The sequence below is a fragment of the Pagrus pagrus genome, assembly GCF_965226575.1.
Source record: "Pagrus pagrus genome assembly, chromosome: 24".
Lineage (NCBI taxonomy): Eukaryota > Metazoa > Chordata > Actinopteri > Spariformes > Sparidae > Pagrus > Pagrus pagrus.
This window is the reverse complement of record NC_140206.1, coordinates 8,772,218-8,799,981: the sequence shown is the minus strand read 5'-3', so window position 1 is coordinate 8,799,981 and position 27,764 is coordinate 8,772,218. Positions and strand designations below refer to the sequence as shown.

Genomic DNA, 27,764 nt, shown 5'->3' with positions numbered 1-27,764 from the left:
GGCTGAATAATTCAACACACACACACACACACACACAAAGGACAAATACACACATTAAAAGTACTTTTCCAGCCATTTTGGAGAGAATTTATGCAGAGAAAAGTGATTATAGGAACTCAGACTGTTTTCTGTAATAACAAATCAACATGCTTTGCAATATGATATATTTCTGATAAATATATTGTGCGTGTGTGTGTTACAGATGATAAACACAGCTTGTCTTGTCCCTGTTGACTCATTTTCAAAATGTAAAATGGTAACACTTTCCAACACAATATAGAAAAAGTCATTCATTACTAATTTGTTAATCATTAGGTACTCCCCTCAAGTAAAGCAACACATCATACACTAAGTTTTCCGTCATTACTTTCTAGAGCACTGTCAGAAAAAAGGGTTAGAAATTGCTCAGTTTGTCAATTAATAACTAATCATTACCTAATGATTCATTAATATATAGCATCTCCAAGTCAGTTCTTAAGTAACATATCATTATTTAGGAAATACTCATTATTTATTGATTCATTATCAGGTCATTCCTGATTAATTCCTCACTCGTTCCTGAGTAACTACTCACATTTTTGTGTACCGTATTGTAAAGTGTTACCTGTCCGACTTCCTCTCTGTGGTTCTGCGCTCCAATCCCATTGGTTCCTACTGAAGGCGTTAATCTTTAAAAACACCTCACAAATATATATTTCCACTTTCAACAAAGGCTCAGTTATTTCTTCAAACAGCAGGTCACTGTGGTTTTGATCAAAAGTTGCACAAACACGAGGAAATGGGTAATTTGTTGAGAACTATTTTCAGCCGTGAGTGAATACACATTATCAGTTTTGGTCTTTTTACTGTATTTTAGGGCATACAGAGTCTATGTCTATGGGCTCGTTTGGTGTTTTACTTTAAGCATTGAATATCACCTTCATGTAATTATCCATGGTGACCTTTGCTGACCTTTGCTGACCATCAACCTTTCACTTCTTCCTCCATCTGCTAGTGGCAGAAACCCTGAAAGCTTTACAACAGCACCCTTTAACGGTTAATGCCGTAAAGCAACGGCCCTTTTTGTGCCATAAAGTAATCCGGCGGACTCAGACCACCAAGTAGCAACATGTTAAACACAGAATCATTCATCTTGTTGTAATAATCATTGTAATGTCTTAGAGCTAATGCGGCAATTCAACGAGGCTAAAATAATGCCAAAATATATAAAATCATTTTGAAGAAATTCTTAACTCAATATGGTTTTAATAGTAGAATTAAGCACATTTAGGCCTCTTTTTGCAAAAACATCATTGGAAAAAAATATATTTAAAATAAACTTCATGTTTTTCTTTGTAAATGAGGCGTTTTGTGTACAATACTCACAATAATGGCGCGTACTTTACTTTAGACAACCACTGTGTTGTGTGTAGAAAACATGTGGAGGAGATTATCTTTATTATCACAGCAGAATAATTACAGTTCGGTTCAGTGTGTGTGTGTCGGGGTCTATGAATGATCATCAGTGTGTGTACGTGTGTGAGCGCATGTCCTTGTGCAAGTCTGCATTTTGTCCTGTGTGTGTGTATATGTGTGCGTGTGTGTGTCATTTGGTGCTGCTGCTAACTGATATGTCAGAAAATCAATTAATTACTTTTAAGCGGCAGTTAACTGCATCCGCACAATACACCCCATGAATTATAGAGGAGGTGTATGTGCATATACTGTGCGTGTGTGTGCGTTTGTGTGTGTGTGTGTGTGTGTGTGTGTGTAGGAGAGCGATAGATTTGGCTGCTCTGTTAACTAGAGACAATTGCTAACTCCTCCGTCACTGATCAATTGATGAGAGTGCTTCGATACAAATCTACTGAGCCTCTGAAGTGTCTGTACTGACTCATCCAGGTCTATTACTATCGTTTTTACTCTGTGTGTGTGTGTGTGTGTGTGTGTGTGTGTGTGTGGATCGTCATGTTATCTGCTACCATCAGTAATTAAAAAAAAAATTCAATTTGCTTCTCTGAACACAGAATTTTAGTTTAACAAAATCAAAACTTAAAGCGGCTCTATGTAACAATTTGTAGCAATTAACACGTGACGTTAAAAATTAGACCTTCCTCGCCTCTCTTGGTTGCCTTTATAAGCCTGTGGATGATTTGTTATGACATTTGATACATGAGACATAGTGTTTAAAGTGCTGAGTGAGAAAAATGTAAAAAGTTACACATCACACTGAAATTAGAGGTTAAATGTGATGAAACAATGAAAGTTTAATGAAAGCGTGGATCTGGAAATTACGCAACACAGACATTGACATCTAAATGTGTCAGCGTCTAATATTACTGACATTGTGACTCGTTAAAAACATAATATATGGACGTGTGTCTTCATGTGATTGATGGAGCTATACTGATACTTTCACTGATAATACTGGTGTTACAACAAGAAATCTTGATGTACAGAAGAATAACAGTGTATTTTACTGCACTCTTAATCATTCATTTTATTAATTTTAATGTTTGAATTTAGAATTTTGACCGTAATTACTTTCATGTGGCCCCAATTTATGTATAAATGTGCAGTTACCTCACAAAAACATGTGAATCAGGCCTACAAAAGTATGAAGTTTACTTTTCTAAATGATTATTTGTACTGGCAAAAGTTTCATTAATCACTAATACTATATAATGAGCCTGTCACAATAATAGATATTATATTTCACGTCCCAAGTATTCTGAAAATACTATAATCTTAGTGGAAAAGAAATAAACTCAAAAATAAACAACACCTCTGTGCCTCTCTCTGTGTGCCAGCGGCTGTCTGTCCCTGTCGTCCCCTGAGCTGAGGCCACCCTGAGGCCAGTGACAGTGGCATGGCGAGGATCAATACCACACAGAGACGCACACACACACTCACAAACACACTCACTGCCACCCTGAGCGAGGGATCGATGGAGGGATAGAGGGAGTCTGGGGAAAAGGAGACGTCCTCTGTTTTTTTTTTTTTATCTCTCTGGTCTCTCATCAGCACCTCATCTCCTTCTACGAAGGCAGAAAAGTTATTAATATTTTTTTAAAGGCACTCACTGTGAAGATATCTCTAACAATGCCAATCTGGTATATCCGTATATATTTGTTCCTGCTGTGACAAACCATCTGTGTGCCAACCAAAGCAGTTCTGTTTCTTTGGTTTACCATCAGGCGACACACACACAGGATCTGCTGAGTCTGGGTCTGGTTTTGGTTCGCTGCGAACAACACACACACCTCAGACGACCACTGTGGCTCACCATAACCCAGTGACACACACACCACTGTTGGTCTGAGGTTGAGGGTTACAGGGAGCTTTTGCACACAGTCACACGCCCCGTCTTTCTCTGAAACACACGCACACACAGGGAGTTTTGTGGTGATGTCACCAGCTGAAGGGCCTCTGGGAGAGTCGCTGTGGGGAAGCTCACTGTCCACCAGTGTGTGTGTGTGTGTCACAGTGGTCACCTTGAGGTTTGGTCGTGCATCTCTATCCAGCTTTAACCAACAGACAGCGTCGATTCTGTGAGGAAAATACAATTAAAGTTCTTACATTCAAAATGTTGAGTTGGTGGGTTAGGGTTACAGTCAGTAGAGTACAGTAAATAGCATTTTCCTGCCTTTAAGGCCTACTTGTGACTATTTTTACAGTCTTGTATTATGACTTTTACTTAAGTTAAGAAGGCTAATTAACAACATAATAAAGTAGGAAGTGAGTAATGAGGAAAAAAATAACATGGACCACAATATATACCACGGTCTTTATTAGCCTCGACTCAAATTCATTCTTAACTTCTTTTTCTAATCCACTTTGTTTTTCCTTTCCTGCTTTCTGTCCCCATTCTTTTTGTGAAGTGGGTTAAGACAGGTAAGATTATTAACACTTGTTAGTTGCATTTAAAAATTTCAGTTTTTAGGTCCGTTAGCTTGTCAAGAGCTAATAAAGCAGCCAGTGCACAGAGGAATTAGCCACTTTTGATGCTATAACTCAGCATGATGTGTTAGCTAGCCAAAGTGCATTCATAAATTGTAGGCTAGGAACATAAAGATATTTAATAAAGACAAAACAGCCAACAAAACCAACCAAGACAGCTTAAGACAGGTTGTTAACCTGAGCATTGTGTTGGTTTTTACCTTTGACAGCTAAATAGCTAGGCGAAGGCAAAGCAACCAATCTGCAACAAAGCTAAATGCTTCTGTTAGCCTCTCCTGTATACCTCAAGGCGTGTTAGCTAGCATTATAAACAAGCTGGTTAGCAAGATAAAATCCATCTTTATCAATCACATTTCATGAACACAGATTCAAAGGTACTCAATGGACAAACAGATTAGCTCCTAGCATTTTAAAGTACCCGAGTCCAACAAACTCATAGCTATCATAGGCAATCACTCAGGTTAGGTAGGTAGCTAACCTGAGGATTGTGTTGTTTTTTGCAAGCTTACTAGCTAAACAGAGGCAAAGCAACAAAGCAAGCAATTATCCATCTATTAGCCACTGTTATTGCTATGTCTCTACAAGCTAAGGTCCATCTATACAACAGCATTTTACGGACATGGCTCCAAAAATAAGACACATTTAGCAAAAACCTCTGGAGACAAACAGACTTCTATCAAGTGACCTCGATTTTTCAACCAGAACTTTAGAATAGTGAGGAGGAGGAGGAGGAAGAAGAAGGGGGGGAGAAAAAAAAATGGAGAAAATCATTTGAGTAGCTAAATGAAATTAGCAGCTTTAAAGAGCCTGAGGGCAAAGTGGAGTCGTGTCCCCCGTGGCTACGCTTTAGAGAAGGAGGGAATGAATTAAGCTTGACTGGCTCCTCTCCTCCTTCTCCTCTCTCCCCTCGCTTGTTACTCCCTCACTTCTTTCTTGTTTTTACTAATATGAAGGGTGAGACGGAGGGAGGGAGGGGGTGAGGGGGTGAGGAGATGAACGAGGGGTATAAAAGCAGTTTGTGGAGGTGAGGACAGGCTGGAGAGCTTCTTCGCCGAACAAGTTTCTGTCTCTTAAATGTTCTTGCTGACTTCAAATTTTGGACTTTGGACTAAAAAAAAACGTGACAAAAAACTTAATCTGTTCCTTTTCCCTCTCTTTCTGATTTAACCTCTCTTATTATTTGTATTTGATCCAATTCCCCTTTTGCTTTTTCCCCCTTCTTCTTCTTCTTCTTCTTGTTTCCTTTGATACCCTCTTTTCTTCTTCCTTCTGGGTGCCGGACATTTTGGCCCCAGCTGTTGCTGCTTCTACACCCAGGATCGAAGCATGAACCCTGGGGCATTCTCCAGCTCTGGGCCCCTGTCCTGGGCCATGTACCTGATGAGGAAAGGCCGAACAGGCAGCGGACTCTTTGGTAAAGCTGATTCTTCTTGACACCTCATAGTCATCGTCATCACCTGGTCTTGTCGTACCAGTCTTTGACTTTAATTACGTTGAACTCGACATTTATCAATGTTTTTGGCATGTACCTGTGTTGTCGTGTGCCTTCACATTATTTGTAGCCACGATTATTATTTTATCCGTCATACCCCAGTTTTCCTTGGAATTAAGGGACAGTTCTTCACCTCACAATTTATAGGTAGGGAAGGCAATTCTGGATAAAGATTAGTCTCGTTCCCAGGTCGTCGAATACCAATGCTTTTGGTCGGTATTTGGCCCAAACTCTTATCCAAAGGTATGGTATTTGGTATTTGTCGACCTGGCAGTGTGACTACAGAATGGTCTTCCCTACCTTTAAGTGCACTTCCAACATTGGGAGCCAATGCAAAAAGAGTTTGACATTTATGTAGCAAGAGGAGACAGATCTGTAATCAACGTTGTTTCAGTCTCCTAAGTCGAACGCCTTACCCTAACCTCCGGGCCAGAAACCTAACCAAACTGTATTTGCCATGTGGAGAAATTGTAGAACATGAGAATTAGATATGAAAGACAGTGAACGTTATCCAGGGGTTTTCAGTATCATCCAACATTGACATGTTCTCGATAGGGTTGATCTTTCAAGTACTTGCAATGGTATCTAATAATGTTTGACATGTTCTTGGGGTGTTCCAGTGGATTTTTGCAGACTTCTGGGGCATTTTATATCAGTTACAGGGTCCATAAAGGGTTTTTGTGAGGATGTCTTATCTCCACACTTAAACACTGACTTGAATCTGACTCGAGGAGACAGTGTTTGATGATCAGATACACTGAGAGAGGAATATAGATGCTAAACTGGATGGTTGTGACCAGTAGGACTGTAAACCAAGGGTGTGGTTGTACTTTCACTTTGATGATTATCAGCTTTTTATTTTGAAGTGATTTTCAGGGAAATCCTTTACACAAGTTTGACAAAATTAAGAAGCAAAGATATTTCTTCACAACAGGAAATGTGTGCTTTTTGAAGGCTGATAGTGATTTTTGCTTGGATGATGCTGCAATTACGTAATTTTTTGCTATTAGCCTAATCGGTTATTTTCAATATCTTTTGTTGTATTGTCTTCAGATATAACTCATGTTAAGTATTTACCCCTCCAGTATTTAATCATCTGTTTAGGCCTTGATGGACCACAAATAGTCAATGATAGAATGATCTGCAGTTACAAGAGTAAGAAAAACTCATTGTTTCTTGTATCTGTATTCAATTTTGAGGAGTCCTTGGTTTATGTTTGATTGATCAGATGACAAAGCATTTCTACTGCAGCTGATCATATCAAGCAATGCTGGTATCAATAAGTTTGATCGGCGATTGTGACTGGGTATTGATTATGGATCAGAGGACACTGACTGGCTCACGTGGCGAGCCAGTCAGTGGGAAACGCTGGCTGAGCGTAATCCAACTCCTCTCCCTCTGTCATGATCTTTCTTTCTTTCTGTCTCCCTCCTCTGCTTTATTTGTCTCTTTGAACGTCCTCACAGTGTCTCAATTTAATTTCATCCCACTTGCACAAATATTTTGACATCAATCTCAAATCTTAAAGGACTTAAAGAGACTGTACAAGCAGGATAAGACCAGATCAAAACCTTTTATTATTTCAGGGGAGTATTAACTTATATTTTCAACTAAATAATGCAATTTCAGACGTTTTGTGGAGGTACCTCAAGGCATCATTTTCCAAAAAGTGCCACAAATCCCCATCAGGATAAACATGTATGATGATACGTGACTATATGAATTAATGTGAGCATCTAAACTTGGTTTGTTTCTATAGAATCTGTCGGCACACTTGGCATTAGGCCTAAAATGTTCACAGATATATAGTTTCAAAGCATCCTTCAGGGTTTGAATTATTTATAAGTGTGGTTCTATGAGGAATAAATGTCCAGTGTCAGATTTAATGACACTAACTTTGATGAAATCGCAGGTTGACAGAAGAGCTTCAGCTGCAGGTTTTGCTTGAAAATTGTACTAAAATGTATTCATCAAATGTTTCATTGTTAATCTTGTTGCCAGAATTTCGTGCGATGTAACAATCAGTGATTTTTTGTCTCGCAATTTTGAGGCTTCTGAATTCATCCTTCAGTAAACAAAAAGGACAAATAGGCCCTCGATGAGGAAGTGAAAAATAGATATTTCCGAGGGCAAATCACATCACGGTCGTCTCAGGCCGAGGCGAGAGTGGAGGCATTTACATTTTTTATCATCCCCCCTTTGGCTACAGAGCTATGGATGCAGAGGCAGACTGGCGTTTCCCTAAAACTCATCCGACAGCGTGTTGATTTCACTCGAATCAAATTGACTGACTCCAAAAAAGGCCTTACTGAAACAGGCAGGTGCACGGGATGCCACGAACTTGACCCTTAAACCAAAAACTACCTTTAATGTTGAGCCACACACAAATTTATTCTTTTTTATGGAAGATCTCAGATATTCTTATCTACTAATTTAAGAGCTATTGTGAAAACTGACAGTATACAGATGTTATACGGAGGCAATAATGATTTGAATACCTAAAGGTGACATTTAATCACCACTGAATACTTGATGGTGAAATGGTGCCACTGAATTTAAAGTACTTAAATGTTTTTATTTAATCTCCGTCTTTTCAATTACAAGTGTCCAAAATTCATAAAAATGTTCCTTCTTCCTACATAAAAGTTACTCAAACTCAGTTAAAGAAAGACAAAAGAAAAAAAAAAGTTTTTGAGGTGAAATGTTCTGCTAATTTAATTTCACAATTTCTTTGCTATTAATAATATATGCTTTTATATAAATTCATTTGTCCTTTCTTTGCTTCCATATATTTATTTTTTTGGCAATAAGATTAATTATGAGCCTCAATGCAGACACCGTATTTTTTTTTAACAGCGGGAATAAATACTCATCACTGTATCAATATGATATAAACTCTATACAGTGTGACTACCACCTGGTAAAAAAGTAGTTTAACTTGTATATTTAGATCTTTGATTAATTAAAACAGCAGTGGATTAAATGTAAATTGGAGCTGGGTTGTAACAGGATGCATCGGTGGTCGGTGAGATGCTGCACAGCTGATACACCTCACTTCATCATCCGTCAGCTGCTTGTTGAAAAAATAATTGCATCACAGTGTTAAGATGCATTTTCTTGCATGGAGAGAAAATAATTCCAAACTCCCTTTACATACGTGTCAATTTAATCTCCTCTTGGATTTCAGATATAGATTTTATTTTCTTTAAGTCGTCTATTTGGCCTCAAGATTATAATTCTTATCACTTTTTTATTTCTCATTTATTATTATTGTCATATAATCATATCATGGCAAAATAAACAAATCAGTATCTTATTTTGTGAGTCACAATTTTCATCTCTGCATTAATGAGAATTATTCAAATTAAGACAGTTAAATTAATTTAATTTTTTTAATGTGTTCTACTTACTCATCTATTGAATCAATGTCACACTAAAAAAATACCTGTTTTATCTCTATAAGAAATACAATATCATATCTACATCTGTAAGGCTTTTTACAGAGTCATCCACCACTTTGTTGTATTTTACTAAACTATTATTAAACCAGTTATTGACATGAAAAACATTTTTTGGAGCGTCTTGGCCAAGAAAAGACGCATTATAACTGCAACGACAACACAAAGCAGATGACAGAAAATGTGCCACAAATTAGAATAAAACAGAAATTAAATTCTTGAGTCATGAGTAACAATTCTAATATTATCATATTAAAGATTTAAACCCATAAAAAAAATCTAAATAGCGTCTTGAAATAATGATAAAACTGCCTGAAACATGTTCATAAAAATAAATAAGACTCAAGACTGAGTCTAAATAACTTAGTAAGACATGACGCATCACAAGAGGTGGTGCAAAATTTGCAGAAGTGAGAGAAACCAAATGTAATTGTTGAAAGTGATCCCTCTTTGTGAATTTAAATCATGATGTGTCATATGCGTGGGAATAAAATGAGATTTTAATGAACCAAACTGCAGCTGCTGTGTGATATTCAAACTGGGAAATGGCTCCAAATAATTCAGGAAATGTTTAAAGTCAAACTTTAACTGTTTCTGTCGGTCACAGACGACTTCGATTAAAACTCCTACTTTTTAAATGGAGTCTGGCTTGAGTGCTTCGATGGTTTATTACTGATTTGGTGCTGCTGATCCTTCAGACTGGCTCTCAGGAGGCTACAGAGGGAGCCAGTGCCAAGACTTAGATCACCTACTGCCCCCTATCGTCTACATCCGGTACTGACAGCACTGCTTTGGATGCACTGCCTTTACTAACACAGCAGCAGCATCTTCTTTTTCTGTTTCTTTTCTTTTTTGGACTTTTTGACATTTGGAGATGCTGTTTTCCTTTAAGTTTTGATGCTTTATTCAATTTTACTTTGTTGTTGTATTTTGGAGGAGCTATTGCAACTTTGGCTCACTCTCTCGTCTCCATGTTCAGCGTTTATTTCACAGATTTAACACGTGATCCTGGATTATATATCACAATGTTGTATTTGACCACATTCAGTGAGTTTCTGGCGCTTATTCAGCAGAAGGGGAAGTGAAGCGGCTCTGCTCTCTCCCCCTCTCCTCCTCCTCTAAACCCCGCCTCCTCTCGGACGGACATAACTCTGATTGGCCTCGCCGCTTCTAGTGACAGCCAGCGGCGAGGCTCCCCATTGGCTGAGCCGCTCGGTGCTCAGACGAGATGCAAATCCAGCGGTCTGCCGGTAAAAGCCTGACGCTGTCAGCGGGATGTCCATTCATGTGGAGGGGAAGGGAGAGAGACATAGTGGGGGGAATAGAGAGAGAGTGCAGGGTATTAAAATCAGGATGAAATTAGATTTGAAATAATAAATACTTGATACTTTTATTCCTCTTTTCTTCGCGCGTTTTTCCGATTTCGCTGCCAAACGTGTGGAAGCTTAAACTCGGCTGCGAGGACTCAGACGGAGCTTTGAAGACTTTTTCCAAAAAATCCAGTCTCAGAGTGACTTTTTATTCACAGGAACACAAGAAAAACACACTCAAGGTTTGGAAATCTGCTTCGGACCTCGTTTTTTGTTTCGGGGCTTTTTTTACGCACTGAGGCTGAAATCCGGCGCGTCCGGACCGGGTTTAAAGCGCCGCAACTGGGCGACTCTTCACGGACACTTGACCAGAAGTCGACACCGTGAGAAGATACATCGACTAATATAGCGAGAGAAAAGCATCTGTTTATTGATTTCAACGCGAGATCGGGAGGTTTATAGTGAAGATCGGGGAAGTTGAGTATCTGTGGGCGCACTGTGGCGCACAAATGGTGTTCCTGTGGGACGCGAAATACGGTAAAAGTCATTTATTCTTCAAGAAATTAACATTTATACTCTGTCTCTGATGCTTTATATCATGTCGAGCGTCGCTGCAGGCTGCAGCACCAGTCTGTAATGATGTAATGTGTGTAAAGAAGGAAAAAATGACACTAAATCATTCATAAATCTGGTAATGTCTTGTTTATTGCAGTCAACACATGCGAGGCATCTGCTTATAAAATCAGAAAAGACAGAAGAAGAAATAGGAAACTGAAAATGTGCGTTTCTGGCTCTGTGTGTGTGTTTATGCTGGTGTTGCGTTTAGGGACCTGTTCCACTGTTTTCAAGTGGATTTAAAGAGCAAACTGTCTGTTATGAGGTAAAAATGTGAACATTTTAGAGATTTACTTCTCTGTTCCTGTCCTAATGCACATGTAGCACACACACTTACATTTACAGTTGTGCTTTGATAGGTTTGTTATTAAAAAGTACCTGAACTACACATGTGATGCTTAAAAAAGACTATAAACACAAATATTCCCTGCAAGATACAAGATCCTACATGATAATATCATTTTCGCTATAAAAGGTCCCTATAAACTCTAGTGTGCACCCATATTTACACACGCTGCACCTCTGATAATACTTAGAATAAAAAATAATCACTTATTACTATATTATTTTGTAATTATGAGGCGGGGAGACATTCGTGTTATGGTCACAGGAGAGTTTTAGGACAGATATCAGACTTTTAAAGCAAATAACGGAATAAAAAATGGTTGTAAAATTGATCAAATTGCAATAAAATGTACCTTTTAATACAAATATCATCTGCAAAAGGCATTTTTCTTTTTTTTATCTTCTCTTTTTGCTTCTTTTTCCTTAAATTCATCCAGATTCCTTCTGATCAGCTCATGAGAATATCTGTCACAAATCGACGAGTTAACGGGAACTCAAAGTTCATTCATTCATATCATTATTTTGTTTATTTTGCTCTCTTCAGTGTATAATTTCCCAAAAAAAATCACACGAGACTAATAATACACCTCTACACATCGTACTTGTACACATTCATGAACAAAACAGGAGCAAGAAGAAGAAAAACTAAACTACCTGCCATTTCTTGGATTACCTGCATCCCTGTATTCTTCACCTTTTTCATTAAAAACATGCCACTTCCTGTTAAATTTATACTCCAACATCGCCTACCAGCGTTGCCCGAAAAGGCCCGTTCTCCTCGGCTCATGTAGCCGCTGCTGTGACAGAACAAATTCTGATGGTCCAGCCTTTTCAATGAACTGAGCCGGGGCCGTTAGCACGATCTACAACCCTGCTGCTTCCCATACAAAACTCTAACTTTAAAAACTGCTTCTTTTATAACTGCCGTGTCAGGGAGACTAAAAGATAAGACGTTCAGGCTTCACTAACAACTGTGTAACAGCTTCTAAAATTAGGTGAACACACAAGGGGAGATTGTTTATTTGTCACATTTCATCAGAGAGCTAACACGACTTCACACTTCTTTTCCTTCCTCTGCAGATGCTTTAATTGCTTGTTTCTCTGCTGGGCTTTGGTGCAGAAATATGTGACTTTAAAGAGTCACATTTTTGGCGTCTCACACCCCGAATCCGCTCATATTTGACTCCAGGTCTCGAGGTTTAATGAGGCTGTGTGTCTCCCGCATGTGTCGAGCGCTCAGTTGTACAGTATAGTAGCAGTGGGAGGGTTTCAAACTGTAAACTAAACTCCAAACCGCCAGCATGTGGCTTCAATTGTGGGTTGGCTGACTGACAAACCGACAGGAGCCACTGACGCTGCAGACACACACACACACACACACACACACACGCACACACACAGCTGCTCATTTATCAGATTCCCTCTGGTTCATTCACATTTCTCACCAGATGCACTTCTCTTTGTTATGTTGCATGAATCGAGTTGGAAGCCCTCGATTTAAAGTATTTGTTTAAAAGAAGCGGATGAGTGCAGGAGTGTTGCTGCTGTGTTTAGTTTCATGACTACACACTCTGGTATTCGAGTCAGTGTGACCACAGTGTGTGTCATCATGCGCCCAGTTCTGAGCTGTGAGTTTTGTCTGTGCAGTCGTGTTTATGTCTGATTTCTTTACGTGACAGCGATTTTTTTAAAATAATTTTAGTCATTCAGCTCTCTTAGACCAGTTCAACCAAACTTAATTCATTTTTTTTTTAGCAATTTAAGCTGTTTGTTGAAATATATCAAATCTAGAATCTCAGGAATATTAGCTGTGTTTTATCAATTTATCAATTAATCCTTTTCTGTATAAAATGTCAGAAAGTAGAGAACAATCCAAAGTGATGTTTTCAAATGTTTTCTCCAACCAACCAAAAGAAATTACATTATTTATTATCGTAGGAGACTAAGAAAAACCAGAAAAGCAGCATCTTTGCCAAAAAATGACTTAATTATCAAAATTTTAATCAATTAATTACATATTTGCTGTGTTGTTCCCCTCCTCTGATTTGTGTCTGTATTTGTTGACTTTATATCTCCACTCTTGAGATATTTATTCTCAGCCTAAAATGAACTCATCTGACCTCATCTGTCCTTCCTCAGACCCAGCCTCTGGCCGGCGTTACACTCCCCCCTCCACCACCCTCGCCTCAGGGGGGAAGATGGCCGAGGCCCTGCCCCTGGGCGCCCAGGAGGCCGGAGGCGGGGCAGCGCTGGTGGGCAAACTGCGCATGGCCGACCGCGGCATGGTGGAGGTACGGAAATATATGTTGAATTATAAACGTTCATTATAAACAGCTCATAGTTGATTCCAGAAGGTAACTGTGTTGTTTTTTTCAGGTGATCTCAGATCATCCAGGTGAGCTGGTGAAGACCGACAGTCCCAACTTCCTCTGCTCTGTGCTGCCCACACACTGGAGGTGTAACAAGACGCTGCCCATCGCTTTTAAGGTGTGTATGTTACTGTGTACTTCCACTCTACTTCATTTTGATCACAGCTATGTTACTTTACATTTAGCTGACAGTACTTCCCGTACGTTTAACATGCAGGACTTTGACTTCTAACAAAGTATTTCTACAGTGAGGTGTTACTTTTTAATAGTGCAATACAAGAGACCAACATACACACATGACGCAGCACAGGACAAGAGGGAGAAGTAGACCTAAACAAGGCAAGACAAATTACAAAAGAGAACAAACAAACTTTTTAGGAACAAAAACAACAGGGTCGATAAAACAACACAGAGAAACTAAATAAAAGATAATTATCATTACTCCGTTTATTTAAGTAAAGGATCTTGCAAATAAAAGGCTAAATATACCAAAGTTCATTCATTAATTTCTTCAGTTATACATGTCCTTATTTACCTTTTTTCATTCTGCAAATTTCTTGTCAATAAAATGTCAAAAATCTTTCGTTTTAAGATAAAGAAAAGCAGCAAATCCTCATCTTTCAGAGGCTGGAAATGCTTAATGTTCAGCATTTTTACTTATAAATGACATAAGCAGTTCATTGAGAATAAAATAGTCTGACTGGCAACAAACTAATTGACTCACTGACCAATTACTTCAGCGCTAATGAGATTTAATGGAAGCATTTGGAGCAAAATGACAGATGAAAGTCATTTATTCATGTTTTTTCACTTGAATAAGTGAGAGAGAGGATGTGTAGGCATAATTGTTTCGGTTTAATTATAATATATATATATATTATTTGAGTCTAAAGTGTAAAATGCAGCTGTCCAATGAACAGTATTTATCTCAGAGTGTCATGAGGTCGAGCAAACAGCCCCGTTTTCTGCTTAGTAAGTATTTTTCAGATGACTCACTGGGACTTTTTCTTTTGCTCAACAATTTGCCAAAAATCGTCAAATACATGCAAATACATGGTTTTCACTGGACAGCGATGAAAAGTCTGCTCAGAAAACTAAGCGTCTGACTTCTCGTGTGCTAATGCAATACTTTTTCTTTCAATTTCCTTTTTATGGAAATGACTTTTCCCATTCAGACTGTTTTATGATATATCTACAAGGAAAAAAAACAGAGTAATTTGATCCATCCATCTTCCGTATTTTTACATGTTCAGTATGACGGGTTAATTTTCTGCGCTGCGTATTCCCTCGTGCATCGATGTGTGTGTGTGTGTGGACGGCTTTCCTGCACTTTGAGACAAAATGCATTTGTGGAAAAGCAGCTTTTAGCCGCGGAACACACAACTGATTGATTTATTGAGTTTTATGCATTAGTGTTCGCACATGCGTGTGTGTGTGTTAGTGTGAGTTTGGTGCATTATGCATCATTATGGAGTGTCATGAGCGGATGTCACTGCCTTTTACTGATAATGGATGACTGTTATAATGCTCACACGCACACACATATAGCATAGTATACAGACACACACACGCAAATACACTTTCCATGAAGACATTTAAATATACACAGGTGCAGATATGGTCTAATGACAACACACACTATACTGTAGGGACACACACACGCACAATATGTAGGTATACACAGGCAGAATGCACACACACACACACACACATATTGGCCTGAGAGCTTCATAATTGTTTCCTCTGACTTGTTTATTCTGCCTGACTGGTTTCATGCTCCATTGCTGCCAGTCTCTCTCTTGTCTGCCCGTGTGTGTGTGTGTGTGTGTGTGTGTGCACGCACTCCGTCTTCCTCTTGATACTAAAGTATTTGCAGGCCCTGACTTTTCAGTACCAGTGAGTCACCGCTGCCTTTACCAGTACAGAAGGATTTTCTCCATTCACATTCCACCGCAGGCTCAGATCAATACTGTCATTGGCTGATTATTGGAGCATCAGCGTATTGATATTTTCAACTCATTCTCAAGGCCACTTAGATGGTACACAATAGAGTTGGACCGATAACATTCCCTTGAAAACAATGGTTTTGTTCGATTTTCAGATGACTCATGAGGACGTTTAAAGTGGGAAGTTAAAGATTTAACTGAGAAGTTTACCCAAAAGTGTCGCAGCTATTACCAGCTGTGGTTACTGGCTTTGAGAGCTGAGGGTTGAAAGAGAAACTGTCCATAGTAGTGTCGCTATCTCCTGTGGTCATTTGCACACTGATGGTTTGGCGTGATTAGCGTTAATATGGAAATCAGCTTCCCCGGCTCTGTATTTGCGTAGGCGTGGAGGAGGAGAATGTGCTCTCTAGTGCACCGAATGTCACACATTTCCACTCTACACATGTGTTTTGGGAGAGTTTCGTTTATTAATTGGCAAAATTACCTGCTTTTTATTTCATCATTTGCATCTCCTACATGACATATGAGAGCTCAAACAGTCTAAAGTTGCTGTGTGACCTATAAGGGCAATAAAATGGACCCTTTGGTGGTTTGACTGTGTAGTTGTGTTGTGCAGCTTTGCAGGTTTTGATTGTATAAATGCCTTTACAGGGGCAGTTGTATCTCTGATATACATAAACATCCACTTAAACACCATAAATCCACTAAGGAAGCATAGAAACAAGACGCTCCTTTTAACTTCAGATCTTGCCACATGATTGTCACGTCTGAACGCTTTTTCGGTATCTACAGTAATCCAGGTATTGTTGTTTACCATGGCTACAGTGCAAACAGGAACTGCTGGCTAATGAAGCATGACAGTAAAAAAAAAAGTTTTGTCATTATGAGTTATGTATACCTACTTATAGAAACTAACAAAGCTGAACATAATAAACATAATAATCCTGTAGCATTGCACGATACTGATAAATTAATTGTTAGTTAGTTGTAAGCTTGTTGAGCTGGCTATAAGCTAGTTGTAAACTAGTTAAGCAAACTTTAAACTATTAGTAAGATACTTTAGCTGGTTTCAAGCTAGTTATAAGCTTATTGAACTTGTTCAAAGATAGTTGTAAACTAGTTGAGCCGGCTAAAAGCTAGTTGTTTGCCGGTTGTGAGCTACCTGAGCTTGTTATAAGCTAGTTTAAAGCCTGTTGAGCTACTTATAAACGAGTTGTAAGCTTGTTGAGCTCGTTATAAGCTAGTTGCAAACTAGTTAAGCAAACTGTAAGCTAGTTGTAAGCACATTGAGCAAGCAAAGATCGTCTCGTGTGGTCTTGGGTCACAAGACCTACTCAAATATGTGGACATGTTTTCCCAGCTTTGACCAGGCTGTGTGTAAACCACAGCCAAGATTTTTGACATGTGTTTACAACAGATTGCAAAAGCAACCAAACGTTAAAAGACAAAAACAAAAAGGTTGCATATCATAAGGTCAAAAGACATAAACACCATCTTCTCTCCTCCTTTCTCTCGTCGTGTCACTAGGTGGTTGCACTGGGCGACATCCCCGACGGCACCCTCGTCACGGTGATGGCAGGAAACGATGAGAACTACTCAGCTGAGCTTCGCAACGCCACGGCCGCCATCAAGAACCAAGTGGCCAGATTCAACGACCTGCGCTTTGTGGGCCGCAGTGGAAGAGGTACACGGATAATAACACACACACACAAATACAGTCACAATGAAAATGTGAATGCAGATTCGTGAGAACAGTATCGACCTCATAAAACCTATCCGGGGTTTAAATTGTAAATAGCTTTCCACAAGCACACAACACAGCGTGGATACGTTAGGGGAAGTACATGTGAATAAAAACAGTATTCACACAACTTCCTTGTAACACCCCATTCAACGTCTACCTCGGTCTGCCTCCCCCTCTCTCTCTCTCTCTCTCTCTCTCTCTCTCACCCCCCCTCTCAGTTTTTAACGGACACACTAGACCAGTTATTCTAAATCAGTCGCAGGCAAATGTCCCAACTTATCTATTTAAAACACCAGACCTGTGTACACAAGCTCTGCTCACACTCACTTATTCACATGCACACATATAAAAGATGACCAGCGCTCCCCGGCTGAATGGAAATGTAGGAATAACTGTCGCTATGTGACAGATTCCACTGTCCTCCTGTTGAAAAATGAGCGTATTAATAATTCATACGCAGTATAATTCAAATGAAGAAAGTTGAGGAGTAGAAATTTGTTTTCATGCAAATTCAACAGCGCGGAGTACAATGAGCTTCACTCTCCCAGCATCGCTCGATCTGAGGAGTGTGTAAAGGTACAAAACATGGTGGTTTTTCTATAGCTCTGTGTATTGTCTCTGTAATTATTAACTTTCAGTTTTATATCGGCGTCCTTCTCTTTTTTATTTGAGTTTTATATCCCCCTAAACAGGCTAACTATTATCTTGTTACAATAACAACATGCGGTGGAGGGGAACTTAAATGTCTCCTTTTTACGATAGCTATTTTTAACTGCGACTTTTACATTCATGGTGTTCTTAGTTGTTTGTCCGTTGTGCTTTTCGATTAATCTTCACTCTTAATTGGTATATTATATGTATATTGTGGTTGGTAGCTCCATTTTTGTGTCATTTCCTGTTGTGTACAGCCATGCTAGCCGCTCTGTGAGGCACAGTGGCCTTTTCAGCTAAATGCTAACATCAATATGCTAACATGCTTGTAATGCCAATGCTAACATGCTGATGTTTAAGCAGGTTGAATGTTTATGATGTACCATATGTAGTGTAGGTGTAGTGTAAGTGTGTAACTGTTTCTAAAATACTCTGAGCTCCAAGTGAAACACCTCACAAATATATAGTTTTATCTCCTAAAAGTGTTTAATACTTTCCTGAAACATCTGGTCACTGTAGTTTTTATCGAACGTTACTTAAACAGGAAAGAAGAGCAAATTTTTTTGGGGACTATTTCCTGCAGTGGATGAATACATATTTGGTTTTCTACTGGGTATTTGAGGTAGCAGGGTGGTGTTTGTGGGATTTTTTGTAGTTTTTAATAGTTTTTGAACAACAAAAAACTTGATACACACAAAATACTTGTTAGAAGACAACAGACAACAGGCTTATCTGTTTCATCTCCACCTCCTGATGTGATGGACGCGATGAGATTACTTTTGGTAGAGGGTCCTGTGTTGTTTCAGGAGCTTTGACATCCTGATTTCTGGAGAAAATCATGAATACTTTCAGGGTTTTAGTGTATTGAATGACAAAAACCCACATCAAACCACATGTCGAGTAGAGTTTCTTCACCTAAAACCTCTAAAATGTCATTAACTGTCCGTGTGTGGGAAGTCTTTGCAGCTGATAGCAATGAGTGGTTTAGCGGTTTGACTAGCGGTTTCTCTGAGTGTGTTTCTGTGTGTGGGTGGGAGTGAGTGTCAAAGATCTCAAACTTAGTCATCATTAGTCAGTGTTGCCTGTTTTTGCAGAAGCACTTAGTTGCAACATACAGAGACACTGATACACTCATGATTTGTGCAGTATTTACACAGAGTTTACGACAATGTAGAGCTGCTCCGCGGATTTGCATATGAGTCGCGGTTTTCTGTCAGCGCAAAAAAGTCTGAGTGAAATCAACCGTTTCCTTTTGAAGTTGATGATTTACAGAGTCAGTTTTTCAGTTAAGATACTAAAGTTGCACCGTTACACCTGAAATCAGTTGGCCGAAGCTCATTTAAGATAGCAGCGTTTTAAGTGGAGACCCCTAGCTCACATCTCATCTGTTAAAACATCAGAATATCAACATGATTTAATAGGAAGGTGCCGATTTAGAGATGAGTTTCCAGGTTGGTAAAACGTAAACCCTGTTTCCAACATATGTTATGCAAGAGTCGTTATGGACATATGGAAACGATAATGGAAATGGCAAAATTATGAAAACAAAAACGTCCTCAGTTTTGCAAAAAAGAGTTAATGTGCTTAAAGGTATTCTGAATAAGTTCTGTCATAACGAACATCTAACTGACATGACTGACTAGCTGTTTCCACTCAGAGAGAAAAAGAAGAAGAAGAAGAAGCTGTTTCTGCTGCTGAAATCTTTCTGGATATCCCCTTAATGCATGATCAAACTTCCCAAGAATTATCTGCATTTTTCCCTTTTTGCAACAATCTAACAGCTCTCTTCAGATTTGCTAGACAATTACGTGGAAACGCAGCTTTCGACTGCGTCCATATTTAACCAGATATTGTGAAAACTCCCCTTCCTCTTCATCTTTTTTTAGCTATTTGTCCACACTGAGCACTTCTCACACTTCAGAGTGCAGTTATCTAAAACGGTCTCCAGAGTGAATGAGGCGGACTACGCCAATTTATGAAAACTGCTTAAAACTCAAACCAACTTCCCAGGATCATCTTTCATCTCTTCATCTGTACCTATCTTTATTTTTGACCAAATACCTCAATAACAATTTTGCTGCAATATCTTCAAGTGCAATATTGGTACTTTCATAAAATATTATATAAATAATCATCAGTAATGTGGATGTAATGACTGAGTGGGTAAAGGCAATAATTAGTTCAAATTGCATCACTTTACTGCAATGCAGCCTTTAAAACAGGGAAAAGACAACACCAAAATATAATGGTATAATGCCGAGCACTAGTAAACAATATTTGTGTATATATATATATATATAATGTTTGTTAAAATGAAGATCAAGGAAATGATTTCATGTTGCAAACTTGGTGCAACAGGTTTCTGGTTAACAGGCGCTGTTGCATCTACCAGCTACAAACAAGCTACAGAAGCAAAAACAGGAAAATATGTAAAGCAGAGCGACTAAATCGATTTAATCTGAAAACACTACGACACCGGCGAGGCCGTAAAGTAAATAGTAAACTCGTAAACAGATGATGCAATACCTGTCATGTCTTGTGTGTTTGTTTCATATGATGTTTCAGCCTACTACCACTTTATCTGTGTGTGTGTGTGTGTGTGTGAGTGTGTGTGTGTGTGTGTGTGTGTTCGTGTGTGTGCGCAACCAGTCTCTCTTTTAGTTCCTCTTTTAAACAGGACCATCATTTTTCTCTTTCACAATATCTGACTGTGTGTGAACACACACACACAACACAAACAACCACCTTGTTATTCCGGGAACACACACACGCTGCTTTGTAGAAGACGGTGTAAATAAGAGATCCCATCTGATCGGCTTATTTTGAACAAAACTGGACGACTTCTGACTCAGCAAGCCCTGACATGATGCACACACACACACACACACACACACACACATGAATACACACACACAACTCACCTCATGTGTGAAATCCGCTCTTATCTACAGAGAGTGAGAGACACGTAGGGGTGATTAGAAAGAAAGTCCCGGAAAACACTTTTGCCAGGAGTGTGTGTGCGTGGGCATGTGTGTGTGTGTGTGTGTGTGTGTGTGTGTGTGATGCCACCGGCTGGCAGATAGACACAACAGACACAAAGCCCTCAGCTGTTCTCTCCCTCCTCCTGTCTCCCTCTATCAGCCAAAATCTCTTACTGTAAACTCTCTCTGTGTAAACAGCCTGCACGAAAACACACACCATGTTTCTCCACACTGTACACAATTTATTCTACACAATTTATTTGTTTACGTACAGCTGTGTACACCGTGTATAGAGCAGAATATACAGTATACAATAGGTACGCCGTGTATGTGTGCGGAGTGCTGGGACACGGTGGAGGATTTGGGTGATAACACACCCTCTAGTGGCCTTCGGTATGGCACAGTGCCAGTTTGTGCGAGTCAGGTGGGGTGTAAACTTGATTTCTGTGTGGCACAAAGAACAACACATACCGATCTGAATCAACCGCTTCTGCAAGTAAACAGGGCAGCAGAACAATAGAGAGCAGATGTTAACGTGGCTCAGTTTACCTGCTTTTATAGTTGAGGAGGGGGTTACCACAGCATCACCCAACCACGAAACTTAGATTTGTTCTCATACTACATGAGTTCAGATCAACGTTCAGTGCGTATCCTTCATGTAGACAAGTGGAAAGTCAGATTTATTTATGAGTCCCACCTGTAGCTACCTTCAATTTAGGTTTTAAAGGAGACATACAGTATTATGCTCATATATGGGTTCATAATGTTGTTTTGGATTACTACTAGAATAGGTTAACATGCTTCAGTGCTCATAAAGCACATTACTTTTCTCAAACTGTCAAGTGCTGCAGCACCTGACACCCTGTCTGCTCTGATTGGTCAGCTCACACACGCCTGAGCCAGCACCACTCACCGTGTCTCCAACCGGCTCTGTTGTGGTTTCAGCGTCTAGTTAGCTTCACTTCTACCGTGAAGTTAGGCGTAAACTAAACCTATAAAACACTGAAGGAAAGGAACAAAACAAAAAAGCACAATAGGTCTGCTTTAATTTATCATCGGTATCACTTTAGTTATTATTTTCAGCATGTATAAAATAACTAGATGTGTGATTTATTGCACACACATAATCTAAGACGACATTTTAAAGGTTAGAAGTTCTCAGTAATACTGTAGAAGGGAAATGTTCAGAGAGGGAGAGAAGGGAATGAGAGAAGTGAGAGTAACACCTGGCGTTACCCACATGTGTCTGCTGTTTGTGTGGCATCAGACTGTCTGCATGTGGTAACTTTACTCCGGCCCTGGCACACAACGACAGCGGTGGTCTGCACGTGTGTGTGTGTGTGTGTGTGTGTGTGTGTGTGTGTGTGTGTGTGTGTGCGTGTGTGTTTGCAGCTAGCATAGTGTTGAGTGATCGCTGATTCCAGAGCTGAGGCTGGCAGCGACCCCCCAACAGCCACACACACACACACACGAACAGTCCTCTTAGTGTGTAGACAAACACTTGTTACAGTGAACATATATTTGTTCTCAGATATAACCGGGGTTCAACTGATACAGGTTTTTATGGTTGATATTTTTGGATTATACCACGGTCAAATTAAACTCTTGGTTCCGATTGGCTGGCGCGTGTCCCTTAAAATTGTATATTGGGACGTGTTCAGCATAGTTATGGTCGACACTTTATTCTCTTTTCTAAATCAGTGCTCTGACTGTTTTAGGCTGCAAGTCACCACAGCAACAGTAGGCTAATTAATAAAAGATTCTAACATTAGCTACAGGATATTTCAAACTGTCTTTATTAAATAAGTGGCCATGGTTCAATCACAATTGTGCACATTAGTGGGCACAAAAATGGGTAAAAAAAAAGTGGAATGACGTGGTGCTGAGGCGAGCTGAATGAAGCCTGGCTGCTGACGTTAGCCACTTAGCTCAGTAAGCTGCGCAGCTAGTGGTCCGGACCACACATTCATAAAAGTCGTCATAGAATTTGATCTGTGACATAAACACGTAGCAGCAGTGACATAATGAAACGCATATACACACACATGGTTGACCCTCACTCATCATCGCGTCAGTACGTGATGGATTAGCATACCATGGCCTTTCTCTTTATTCATCTTGTCAGGGGTTTTGTGTGTGCATGTGAGTGTGAGTGTGCATGTGTGTGTGTGGCATCTGGTTTATTCCTGTCTGGGGGTCCATGACTTACTTTACTTAATGCATTAAGCAGGCCGAGAGGATATTTGGGGAGAACAGGAGGGAGGGAGGAAAGAACTTGATGAGAGAGGAGAGTATAACTTGAAAAAGATCCTAATACTGATGAGAATGTTTTTCCCCTCCCTGTTTTCCATTCCTCTCCCCTTTTCCTCCTTTACTTTTCTCACCTAGGAAAGAGCTTCACTCTCACCATCACAGTGTTCACCAACCCTCCTCAGGTGGCCACATACCAGAGAGCCATTAAAATCACAGTGGACGGTCCCAGAGAGCCACGACGTGAGTGACACTGACACACAAATGTTGACATTTGTCCTCCTCAGCAGATATTAACACGTGGAGATTATATTTGATTTTAAAGGTGCAGTACGTGAGAACAAATAGGGGGGCAGCACATCACCAGAGCAACTGCTACCTGCTGCTAACTGTAGCTGTTAACTGTAGCGGCCCTTTGTTAGTTAGCTCAGTTAGCTGTGCAGCTAGCGGTTCGAACTGGGAGCTTGGCACCACGGTAGTGTTGGTGTTTTACACCATTAGCACAGGAGCTTTTGACTGGGATGGGATGAAGCTAACTGGTTAGCATGCTAACTTCAGTAGATATCTCTGCAACACAGTACACAGATGTCATAATATCAAAACAGTTTTTATTGTGATTCTCTTGATCATTTCTCTTTGATAATACTTTTTTAATTTTTTCAAATAAAATTCTCACATATTGCACCTTTAATATGCACTTTTGCATAGGCACATTGCATTCTTCTCATGTGCTAACAGAATTGTATCGTCCGGATGTAATGTTTTTATGTGATCACTTAAAATTGAAAAAGATACTCATCACATTGTTTAACTGAAGTCAACAAACCAACTAGATACTCAGTGGAGACATGCCTCTAATCCCTACAGACAAACTCTCAGATGAGTCAATAAGGAACCTGATGCAACACTGAGTTCCTCTCCCACTCAGTGTGATGAAACACTGGGATTTCTCACGACAAGACAGATTGTGTTTGTTCATAAACTCTAAAATATGTCACATGAATATTTATCATCCATTTTAAATGGAACTGAAGTGAGCGACACTGGTCAGAGGAGTCAGAAGCGAGGTGACAGAAAGAGAGGAAGACTCCTGCCAGCTCCGCTCAGCTGTGAATAACCATCACTCGTCTCTAACTCGCCCACACACACACATACACACATACACAGTATAAATACACACACATGCACACTTCCCCCATTGGGAGGAAGTGCCTGTAACTGGAGCTCAGTCTCAGTGCTTTGAAGTGCAGCCAACACCACAGACAGCGTGACAGACCACCACACACACACACACACACACACACTCACACACACACTCACAAAGAGACAGCCAGACCCCTATGCGGCGCCCATCGTCAGATTCCCGAACGCAATATCAGACAGAGTGTGTTAACAAAGTCGGAACATTGTTATAGCCCGTGTTGGGCTGTAACTGTTACTGTAATCCCTGGTTTATGTAATCAGATTTCAAGCATGAAGTAATCTGCTGCCTACAAATCGCCTCTAGAGATCTCTGGCTGGAAAAGTAATGTCACTTCTGTCTCCCAGGTCATCGCCAGAAGATGGACGAGGTCAAACCCGGCACTCTGGCTTTCTCCGAGAGGCTGACGGAGCTGGAGCATCTGAGACGGAGCTCGATGAGGGTGACGCCTCCCCACCACCATCCCCATCAAGCCTCCATCAACGCCCGCCAATCTGCAGGGATCAACTCTGCGACCTTCTCCAGCCCTTCGCACGCTCAGATAACTGCTGGTAAGAGCACAGAAAAGAAGCGAAATGAACCCAAAATAAAACTATGAACATAAAAAATTAAATGGGACCTTTAAATGGGACTTCTAGGTGCTAAAGTCTGTCACATTTTCCTGATTTAAATGTAAAGGATACATATGCTGTTATCTGTCTCCCACAACTGAGACAACTTTCGACTTACTAGCTGGGGAAAAGTGCCATCAGATGGGTGCAAAGCAACCAAAAAAACCTGATTTACCCTCATCAAGAAAGGTGTCTTATCACTGCAAGCCATGTAAAATCAAAGACGCTTCATTTTTCCTGGCGCATCCCACCAGTGCAAATATGGGCAGGAGGAACCATGAATCAACCAACCTGACAATTAATGACAGGCCGGCTTTACCACCTGATCTACAGTTGTCGCTTTCGTATTGACAAACTATGCTGCTCTGATTTCTCGATAAGCTCAAACATAACCCAATGAGGTAATTTTTTAGAAACGATGATACATTTTTAAGAAAACAGGAAACTCACAGGTTAGTCAGACGTGACTTTACATAAGACCAGAGTTCCTGTGGCTAACACTGTCCAACTGTATAGTTACACTGCAGTGGCTTGCTATGGTTTCTGAGGTTTAAATGTAGTAATGTAGACTGTCTATTGGTTTATATGATGAGAATCCTCATTTTAATGACGTTTAGGTTGGAAGAAAATTTCCTTTAATCCAAGTTGTAGTCAGCTGCATAAAACAGGACATAATCAACTCATGTGGTTGGATTGTGAAGCACAGTACATTACACCAGAGAGGCCACCAGAACGATGATTTGTTTGAGTCATGCAGGATTCATGCTGGGTGGAAACCTGAACAGTAATTGTTTTCAGAAAAGAGAAAATTATTTCCCCAAAGTTTATTTCTGTGCCTTATATCTTGGAGATAAAACTACACCGGCGTCATTTTCTCCTCTAATGACAAACTTGAAGAAATTCCCTCTTTCTCTCCCTTCAGAATCTGACTTAATGGTCAGGGATTACTCAGAAACTGTGTGTAACGAGGTGGAGTTGGCGAGACAGTTGACCATCGTTTCCGTGGGAAAAACACTGTCTCACAAGGATATTTAAGGACTTTACTTTACTAGTCACTGTGCATGACCAGTTCATGATTCAGAACACTTTCTTATAGAGAGCGATGAGAAGATACCACTCTCATTTCTTTTGTTAAATAAGAGGCTATAGCCAGGAGTTAGCTTAGCTTAGCATGAAGCCCAGCACTGTTCCTGGGGGACTGGCTCTGATGCTCTGGTGGTTAGTTCAAGTGCCTCTCTGCACAGAGGAAAAATGAAGCCTTACTCTAACCGTATGTGTGAAAGAGGTTCCCCTTTTTGATTTACTGAGGAGAAGGAAGATTTGTCAGTTTACATTTATAGTGCTAATGTGCAGATTAATATTTAATGTAAAATCATTTACAGCATCTAAAAACAGACAAAAACAACATGCTGTGTGTGTGTGTGTGTGTGTGTGTGTGTGTGTGCGCGCGCACGCTTGTATCAAACCTCATTGTTCCTCCTTGTGGTTTTGGTGAGATCCATTGTGGTCTGTGTGTGTGTGTATTGCATGTGTGTGTGTGTGTACCTGTGCAAGTGTGTGTTGCGGTTGCCGTGGATACCCCATGTGGCACCAAAAAGACGGTATCTGTTCCTCTTCCGACTTCTGTGGTAGTGACGCTGTGCGCGCGCGTGCGTGTGTGTGTTTACGCACTTGTTTCTTGTGTGTGCATTTGCATGTGTGTGTGTGTGTGCCTGTAGGGGAGGAAGCAAGTTGTGCCTTAAGGAGGAAATGAGAGTCAGCTGGCAGGAAGTGCTACTGTGGGAGAAAAAAATTTAAAGCAAATGTGTAACTGTCAGAATTTGAGGTAAAGCTTACTGTACATAAGATTTCTGATTTACTTTAAAGTGGATATCTCAAAGATTTCAGTCCTGGTTGATTTGGCGACACCTGTAATTATTGGTGGTAATAGCAAAGGCACTCCAATACTACAAGAAAAGCAAATTGTTTTCATTTTAATAAAGAAGTCAGGCAATAATTGGCCTTTCCCCATGATTCATTGTGACCTTATTTTATGTTGCACATGGCAGGAGTCTGCAAACAGCAGGGCACAGTGAAAAGAGCTGGTTACTTTACTGAGAAGTTGGTCAACAAATGACCCTTTTTTGTGAATGCATTTTTTTGTGTTAAGCTCCCTGACCACACAATGTGTTTCTGTTGACTACTTCATACTCATGTTTCATCAGTTAAATGCTTTTAATGTGAAGCTGCAGCTGTAGGAAATGTTCAGTTTGAATTAGCAGTAACTTAATAGAGCATTTTTTTCCAGGAATATTGCTATAGACACCCAGTATGTAATGAAGTTAATATATAAATATTGCAATACTTTCATCAGCTGGCCATGACTGGGCATTTACTTCTTAGAGATTATCACTTTAAATATATAATATGTAAGAATTAACTGAAGTAAAATGTCTTAAAACAACTACTTTTGTTGAGTTGTGTACTTAAATTATCCCAATTATTTCCAACAATATTCAAACCCAGAGAAATCCACAAGTTTATTCAAGGTAACAGTGCGTTTCATTAGGCCGCCTGCTGCTTTAACTCCGAGAGAGATTGCCGTCAATTAGCATTACAGTACATAAACCTGACATTGAGCTCAGCTCTGTGGATCACTGCTGCAGTCAGGTAGATGAACAGGACTGAAGAGTCTGGATAAATCCACTTTTATCCCAAAAGTTAAAAAGTAATCTCTTAGCTCTCCTCCCATCGGTAAACCACTCCGCATCAGAGCAGAGTCCTGGTGTTTATTCCTCCAGAAGGTCTGACTCTCTCCTCCAGAGTGAACCTCCATTGGGTATCACGCAAGCTCTTGATTATCTGTCTCTTTG

General features: G+C 40.0%; 1 protein-coding gene across 3 annotated transcripts in view; it reads left to right on the top strand.

Moving 5' to 3' along the window:
• runx1 (RUNX family transcription factor 1) overlaps positions 1 to 27,764 on the top strand; it is a 50,833-nt gene that overhangs the window by 18,115 nt on the left and 4,954 nt on the right. For 2 of the 3 annotated variants that reach the window (XM_084347071.1, XM_084347072.1), the window contains exons 3-7: positions 13,299 to 13,450; positions 13,536 to 13,646; positions 17,002 to 17,158; positions 23,239 to 23,343; positions 24,649 to 24,852. In XM_084347071.1, coding sequence (XP_084203197.1) covers positions 13,299 to 13,450; positions 13,536 to 13,646; positions 17,002 to 17,158; positions 23,239 to 23,343; positions 24,649 to 24,852 — 729 coding nt within the window. Of the gene's footprint in view, positions 1 to 10,217; positions 10,737 to 13,298; positions 13,451 to 13,535; positions 13,647 to 17,001; positions 17,159 to 23,238; positions 23,344 to 24,648; positions 24,853 to 27,764 lie in introns of those variants that run through there. The other variant, XM_084347073.1, reaches the window with a different exon arrangement.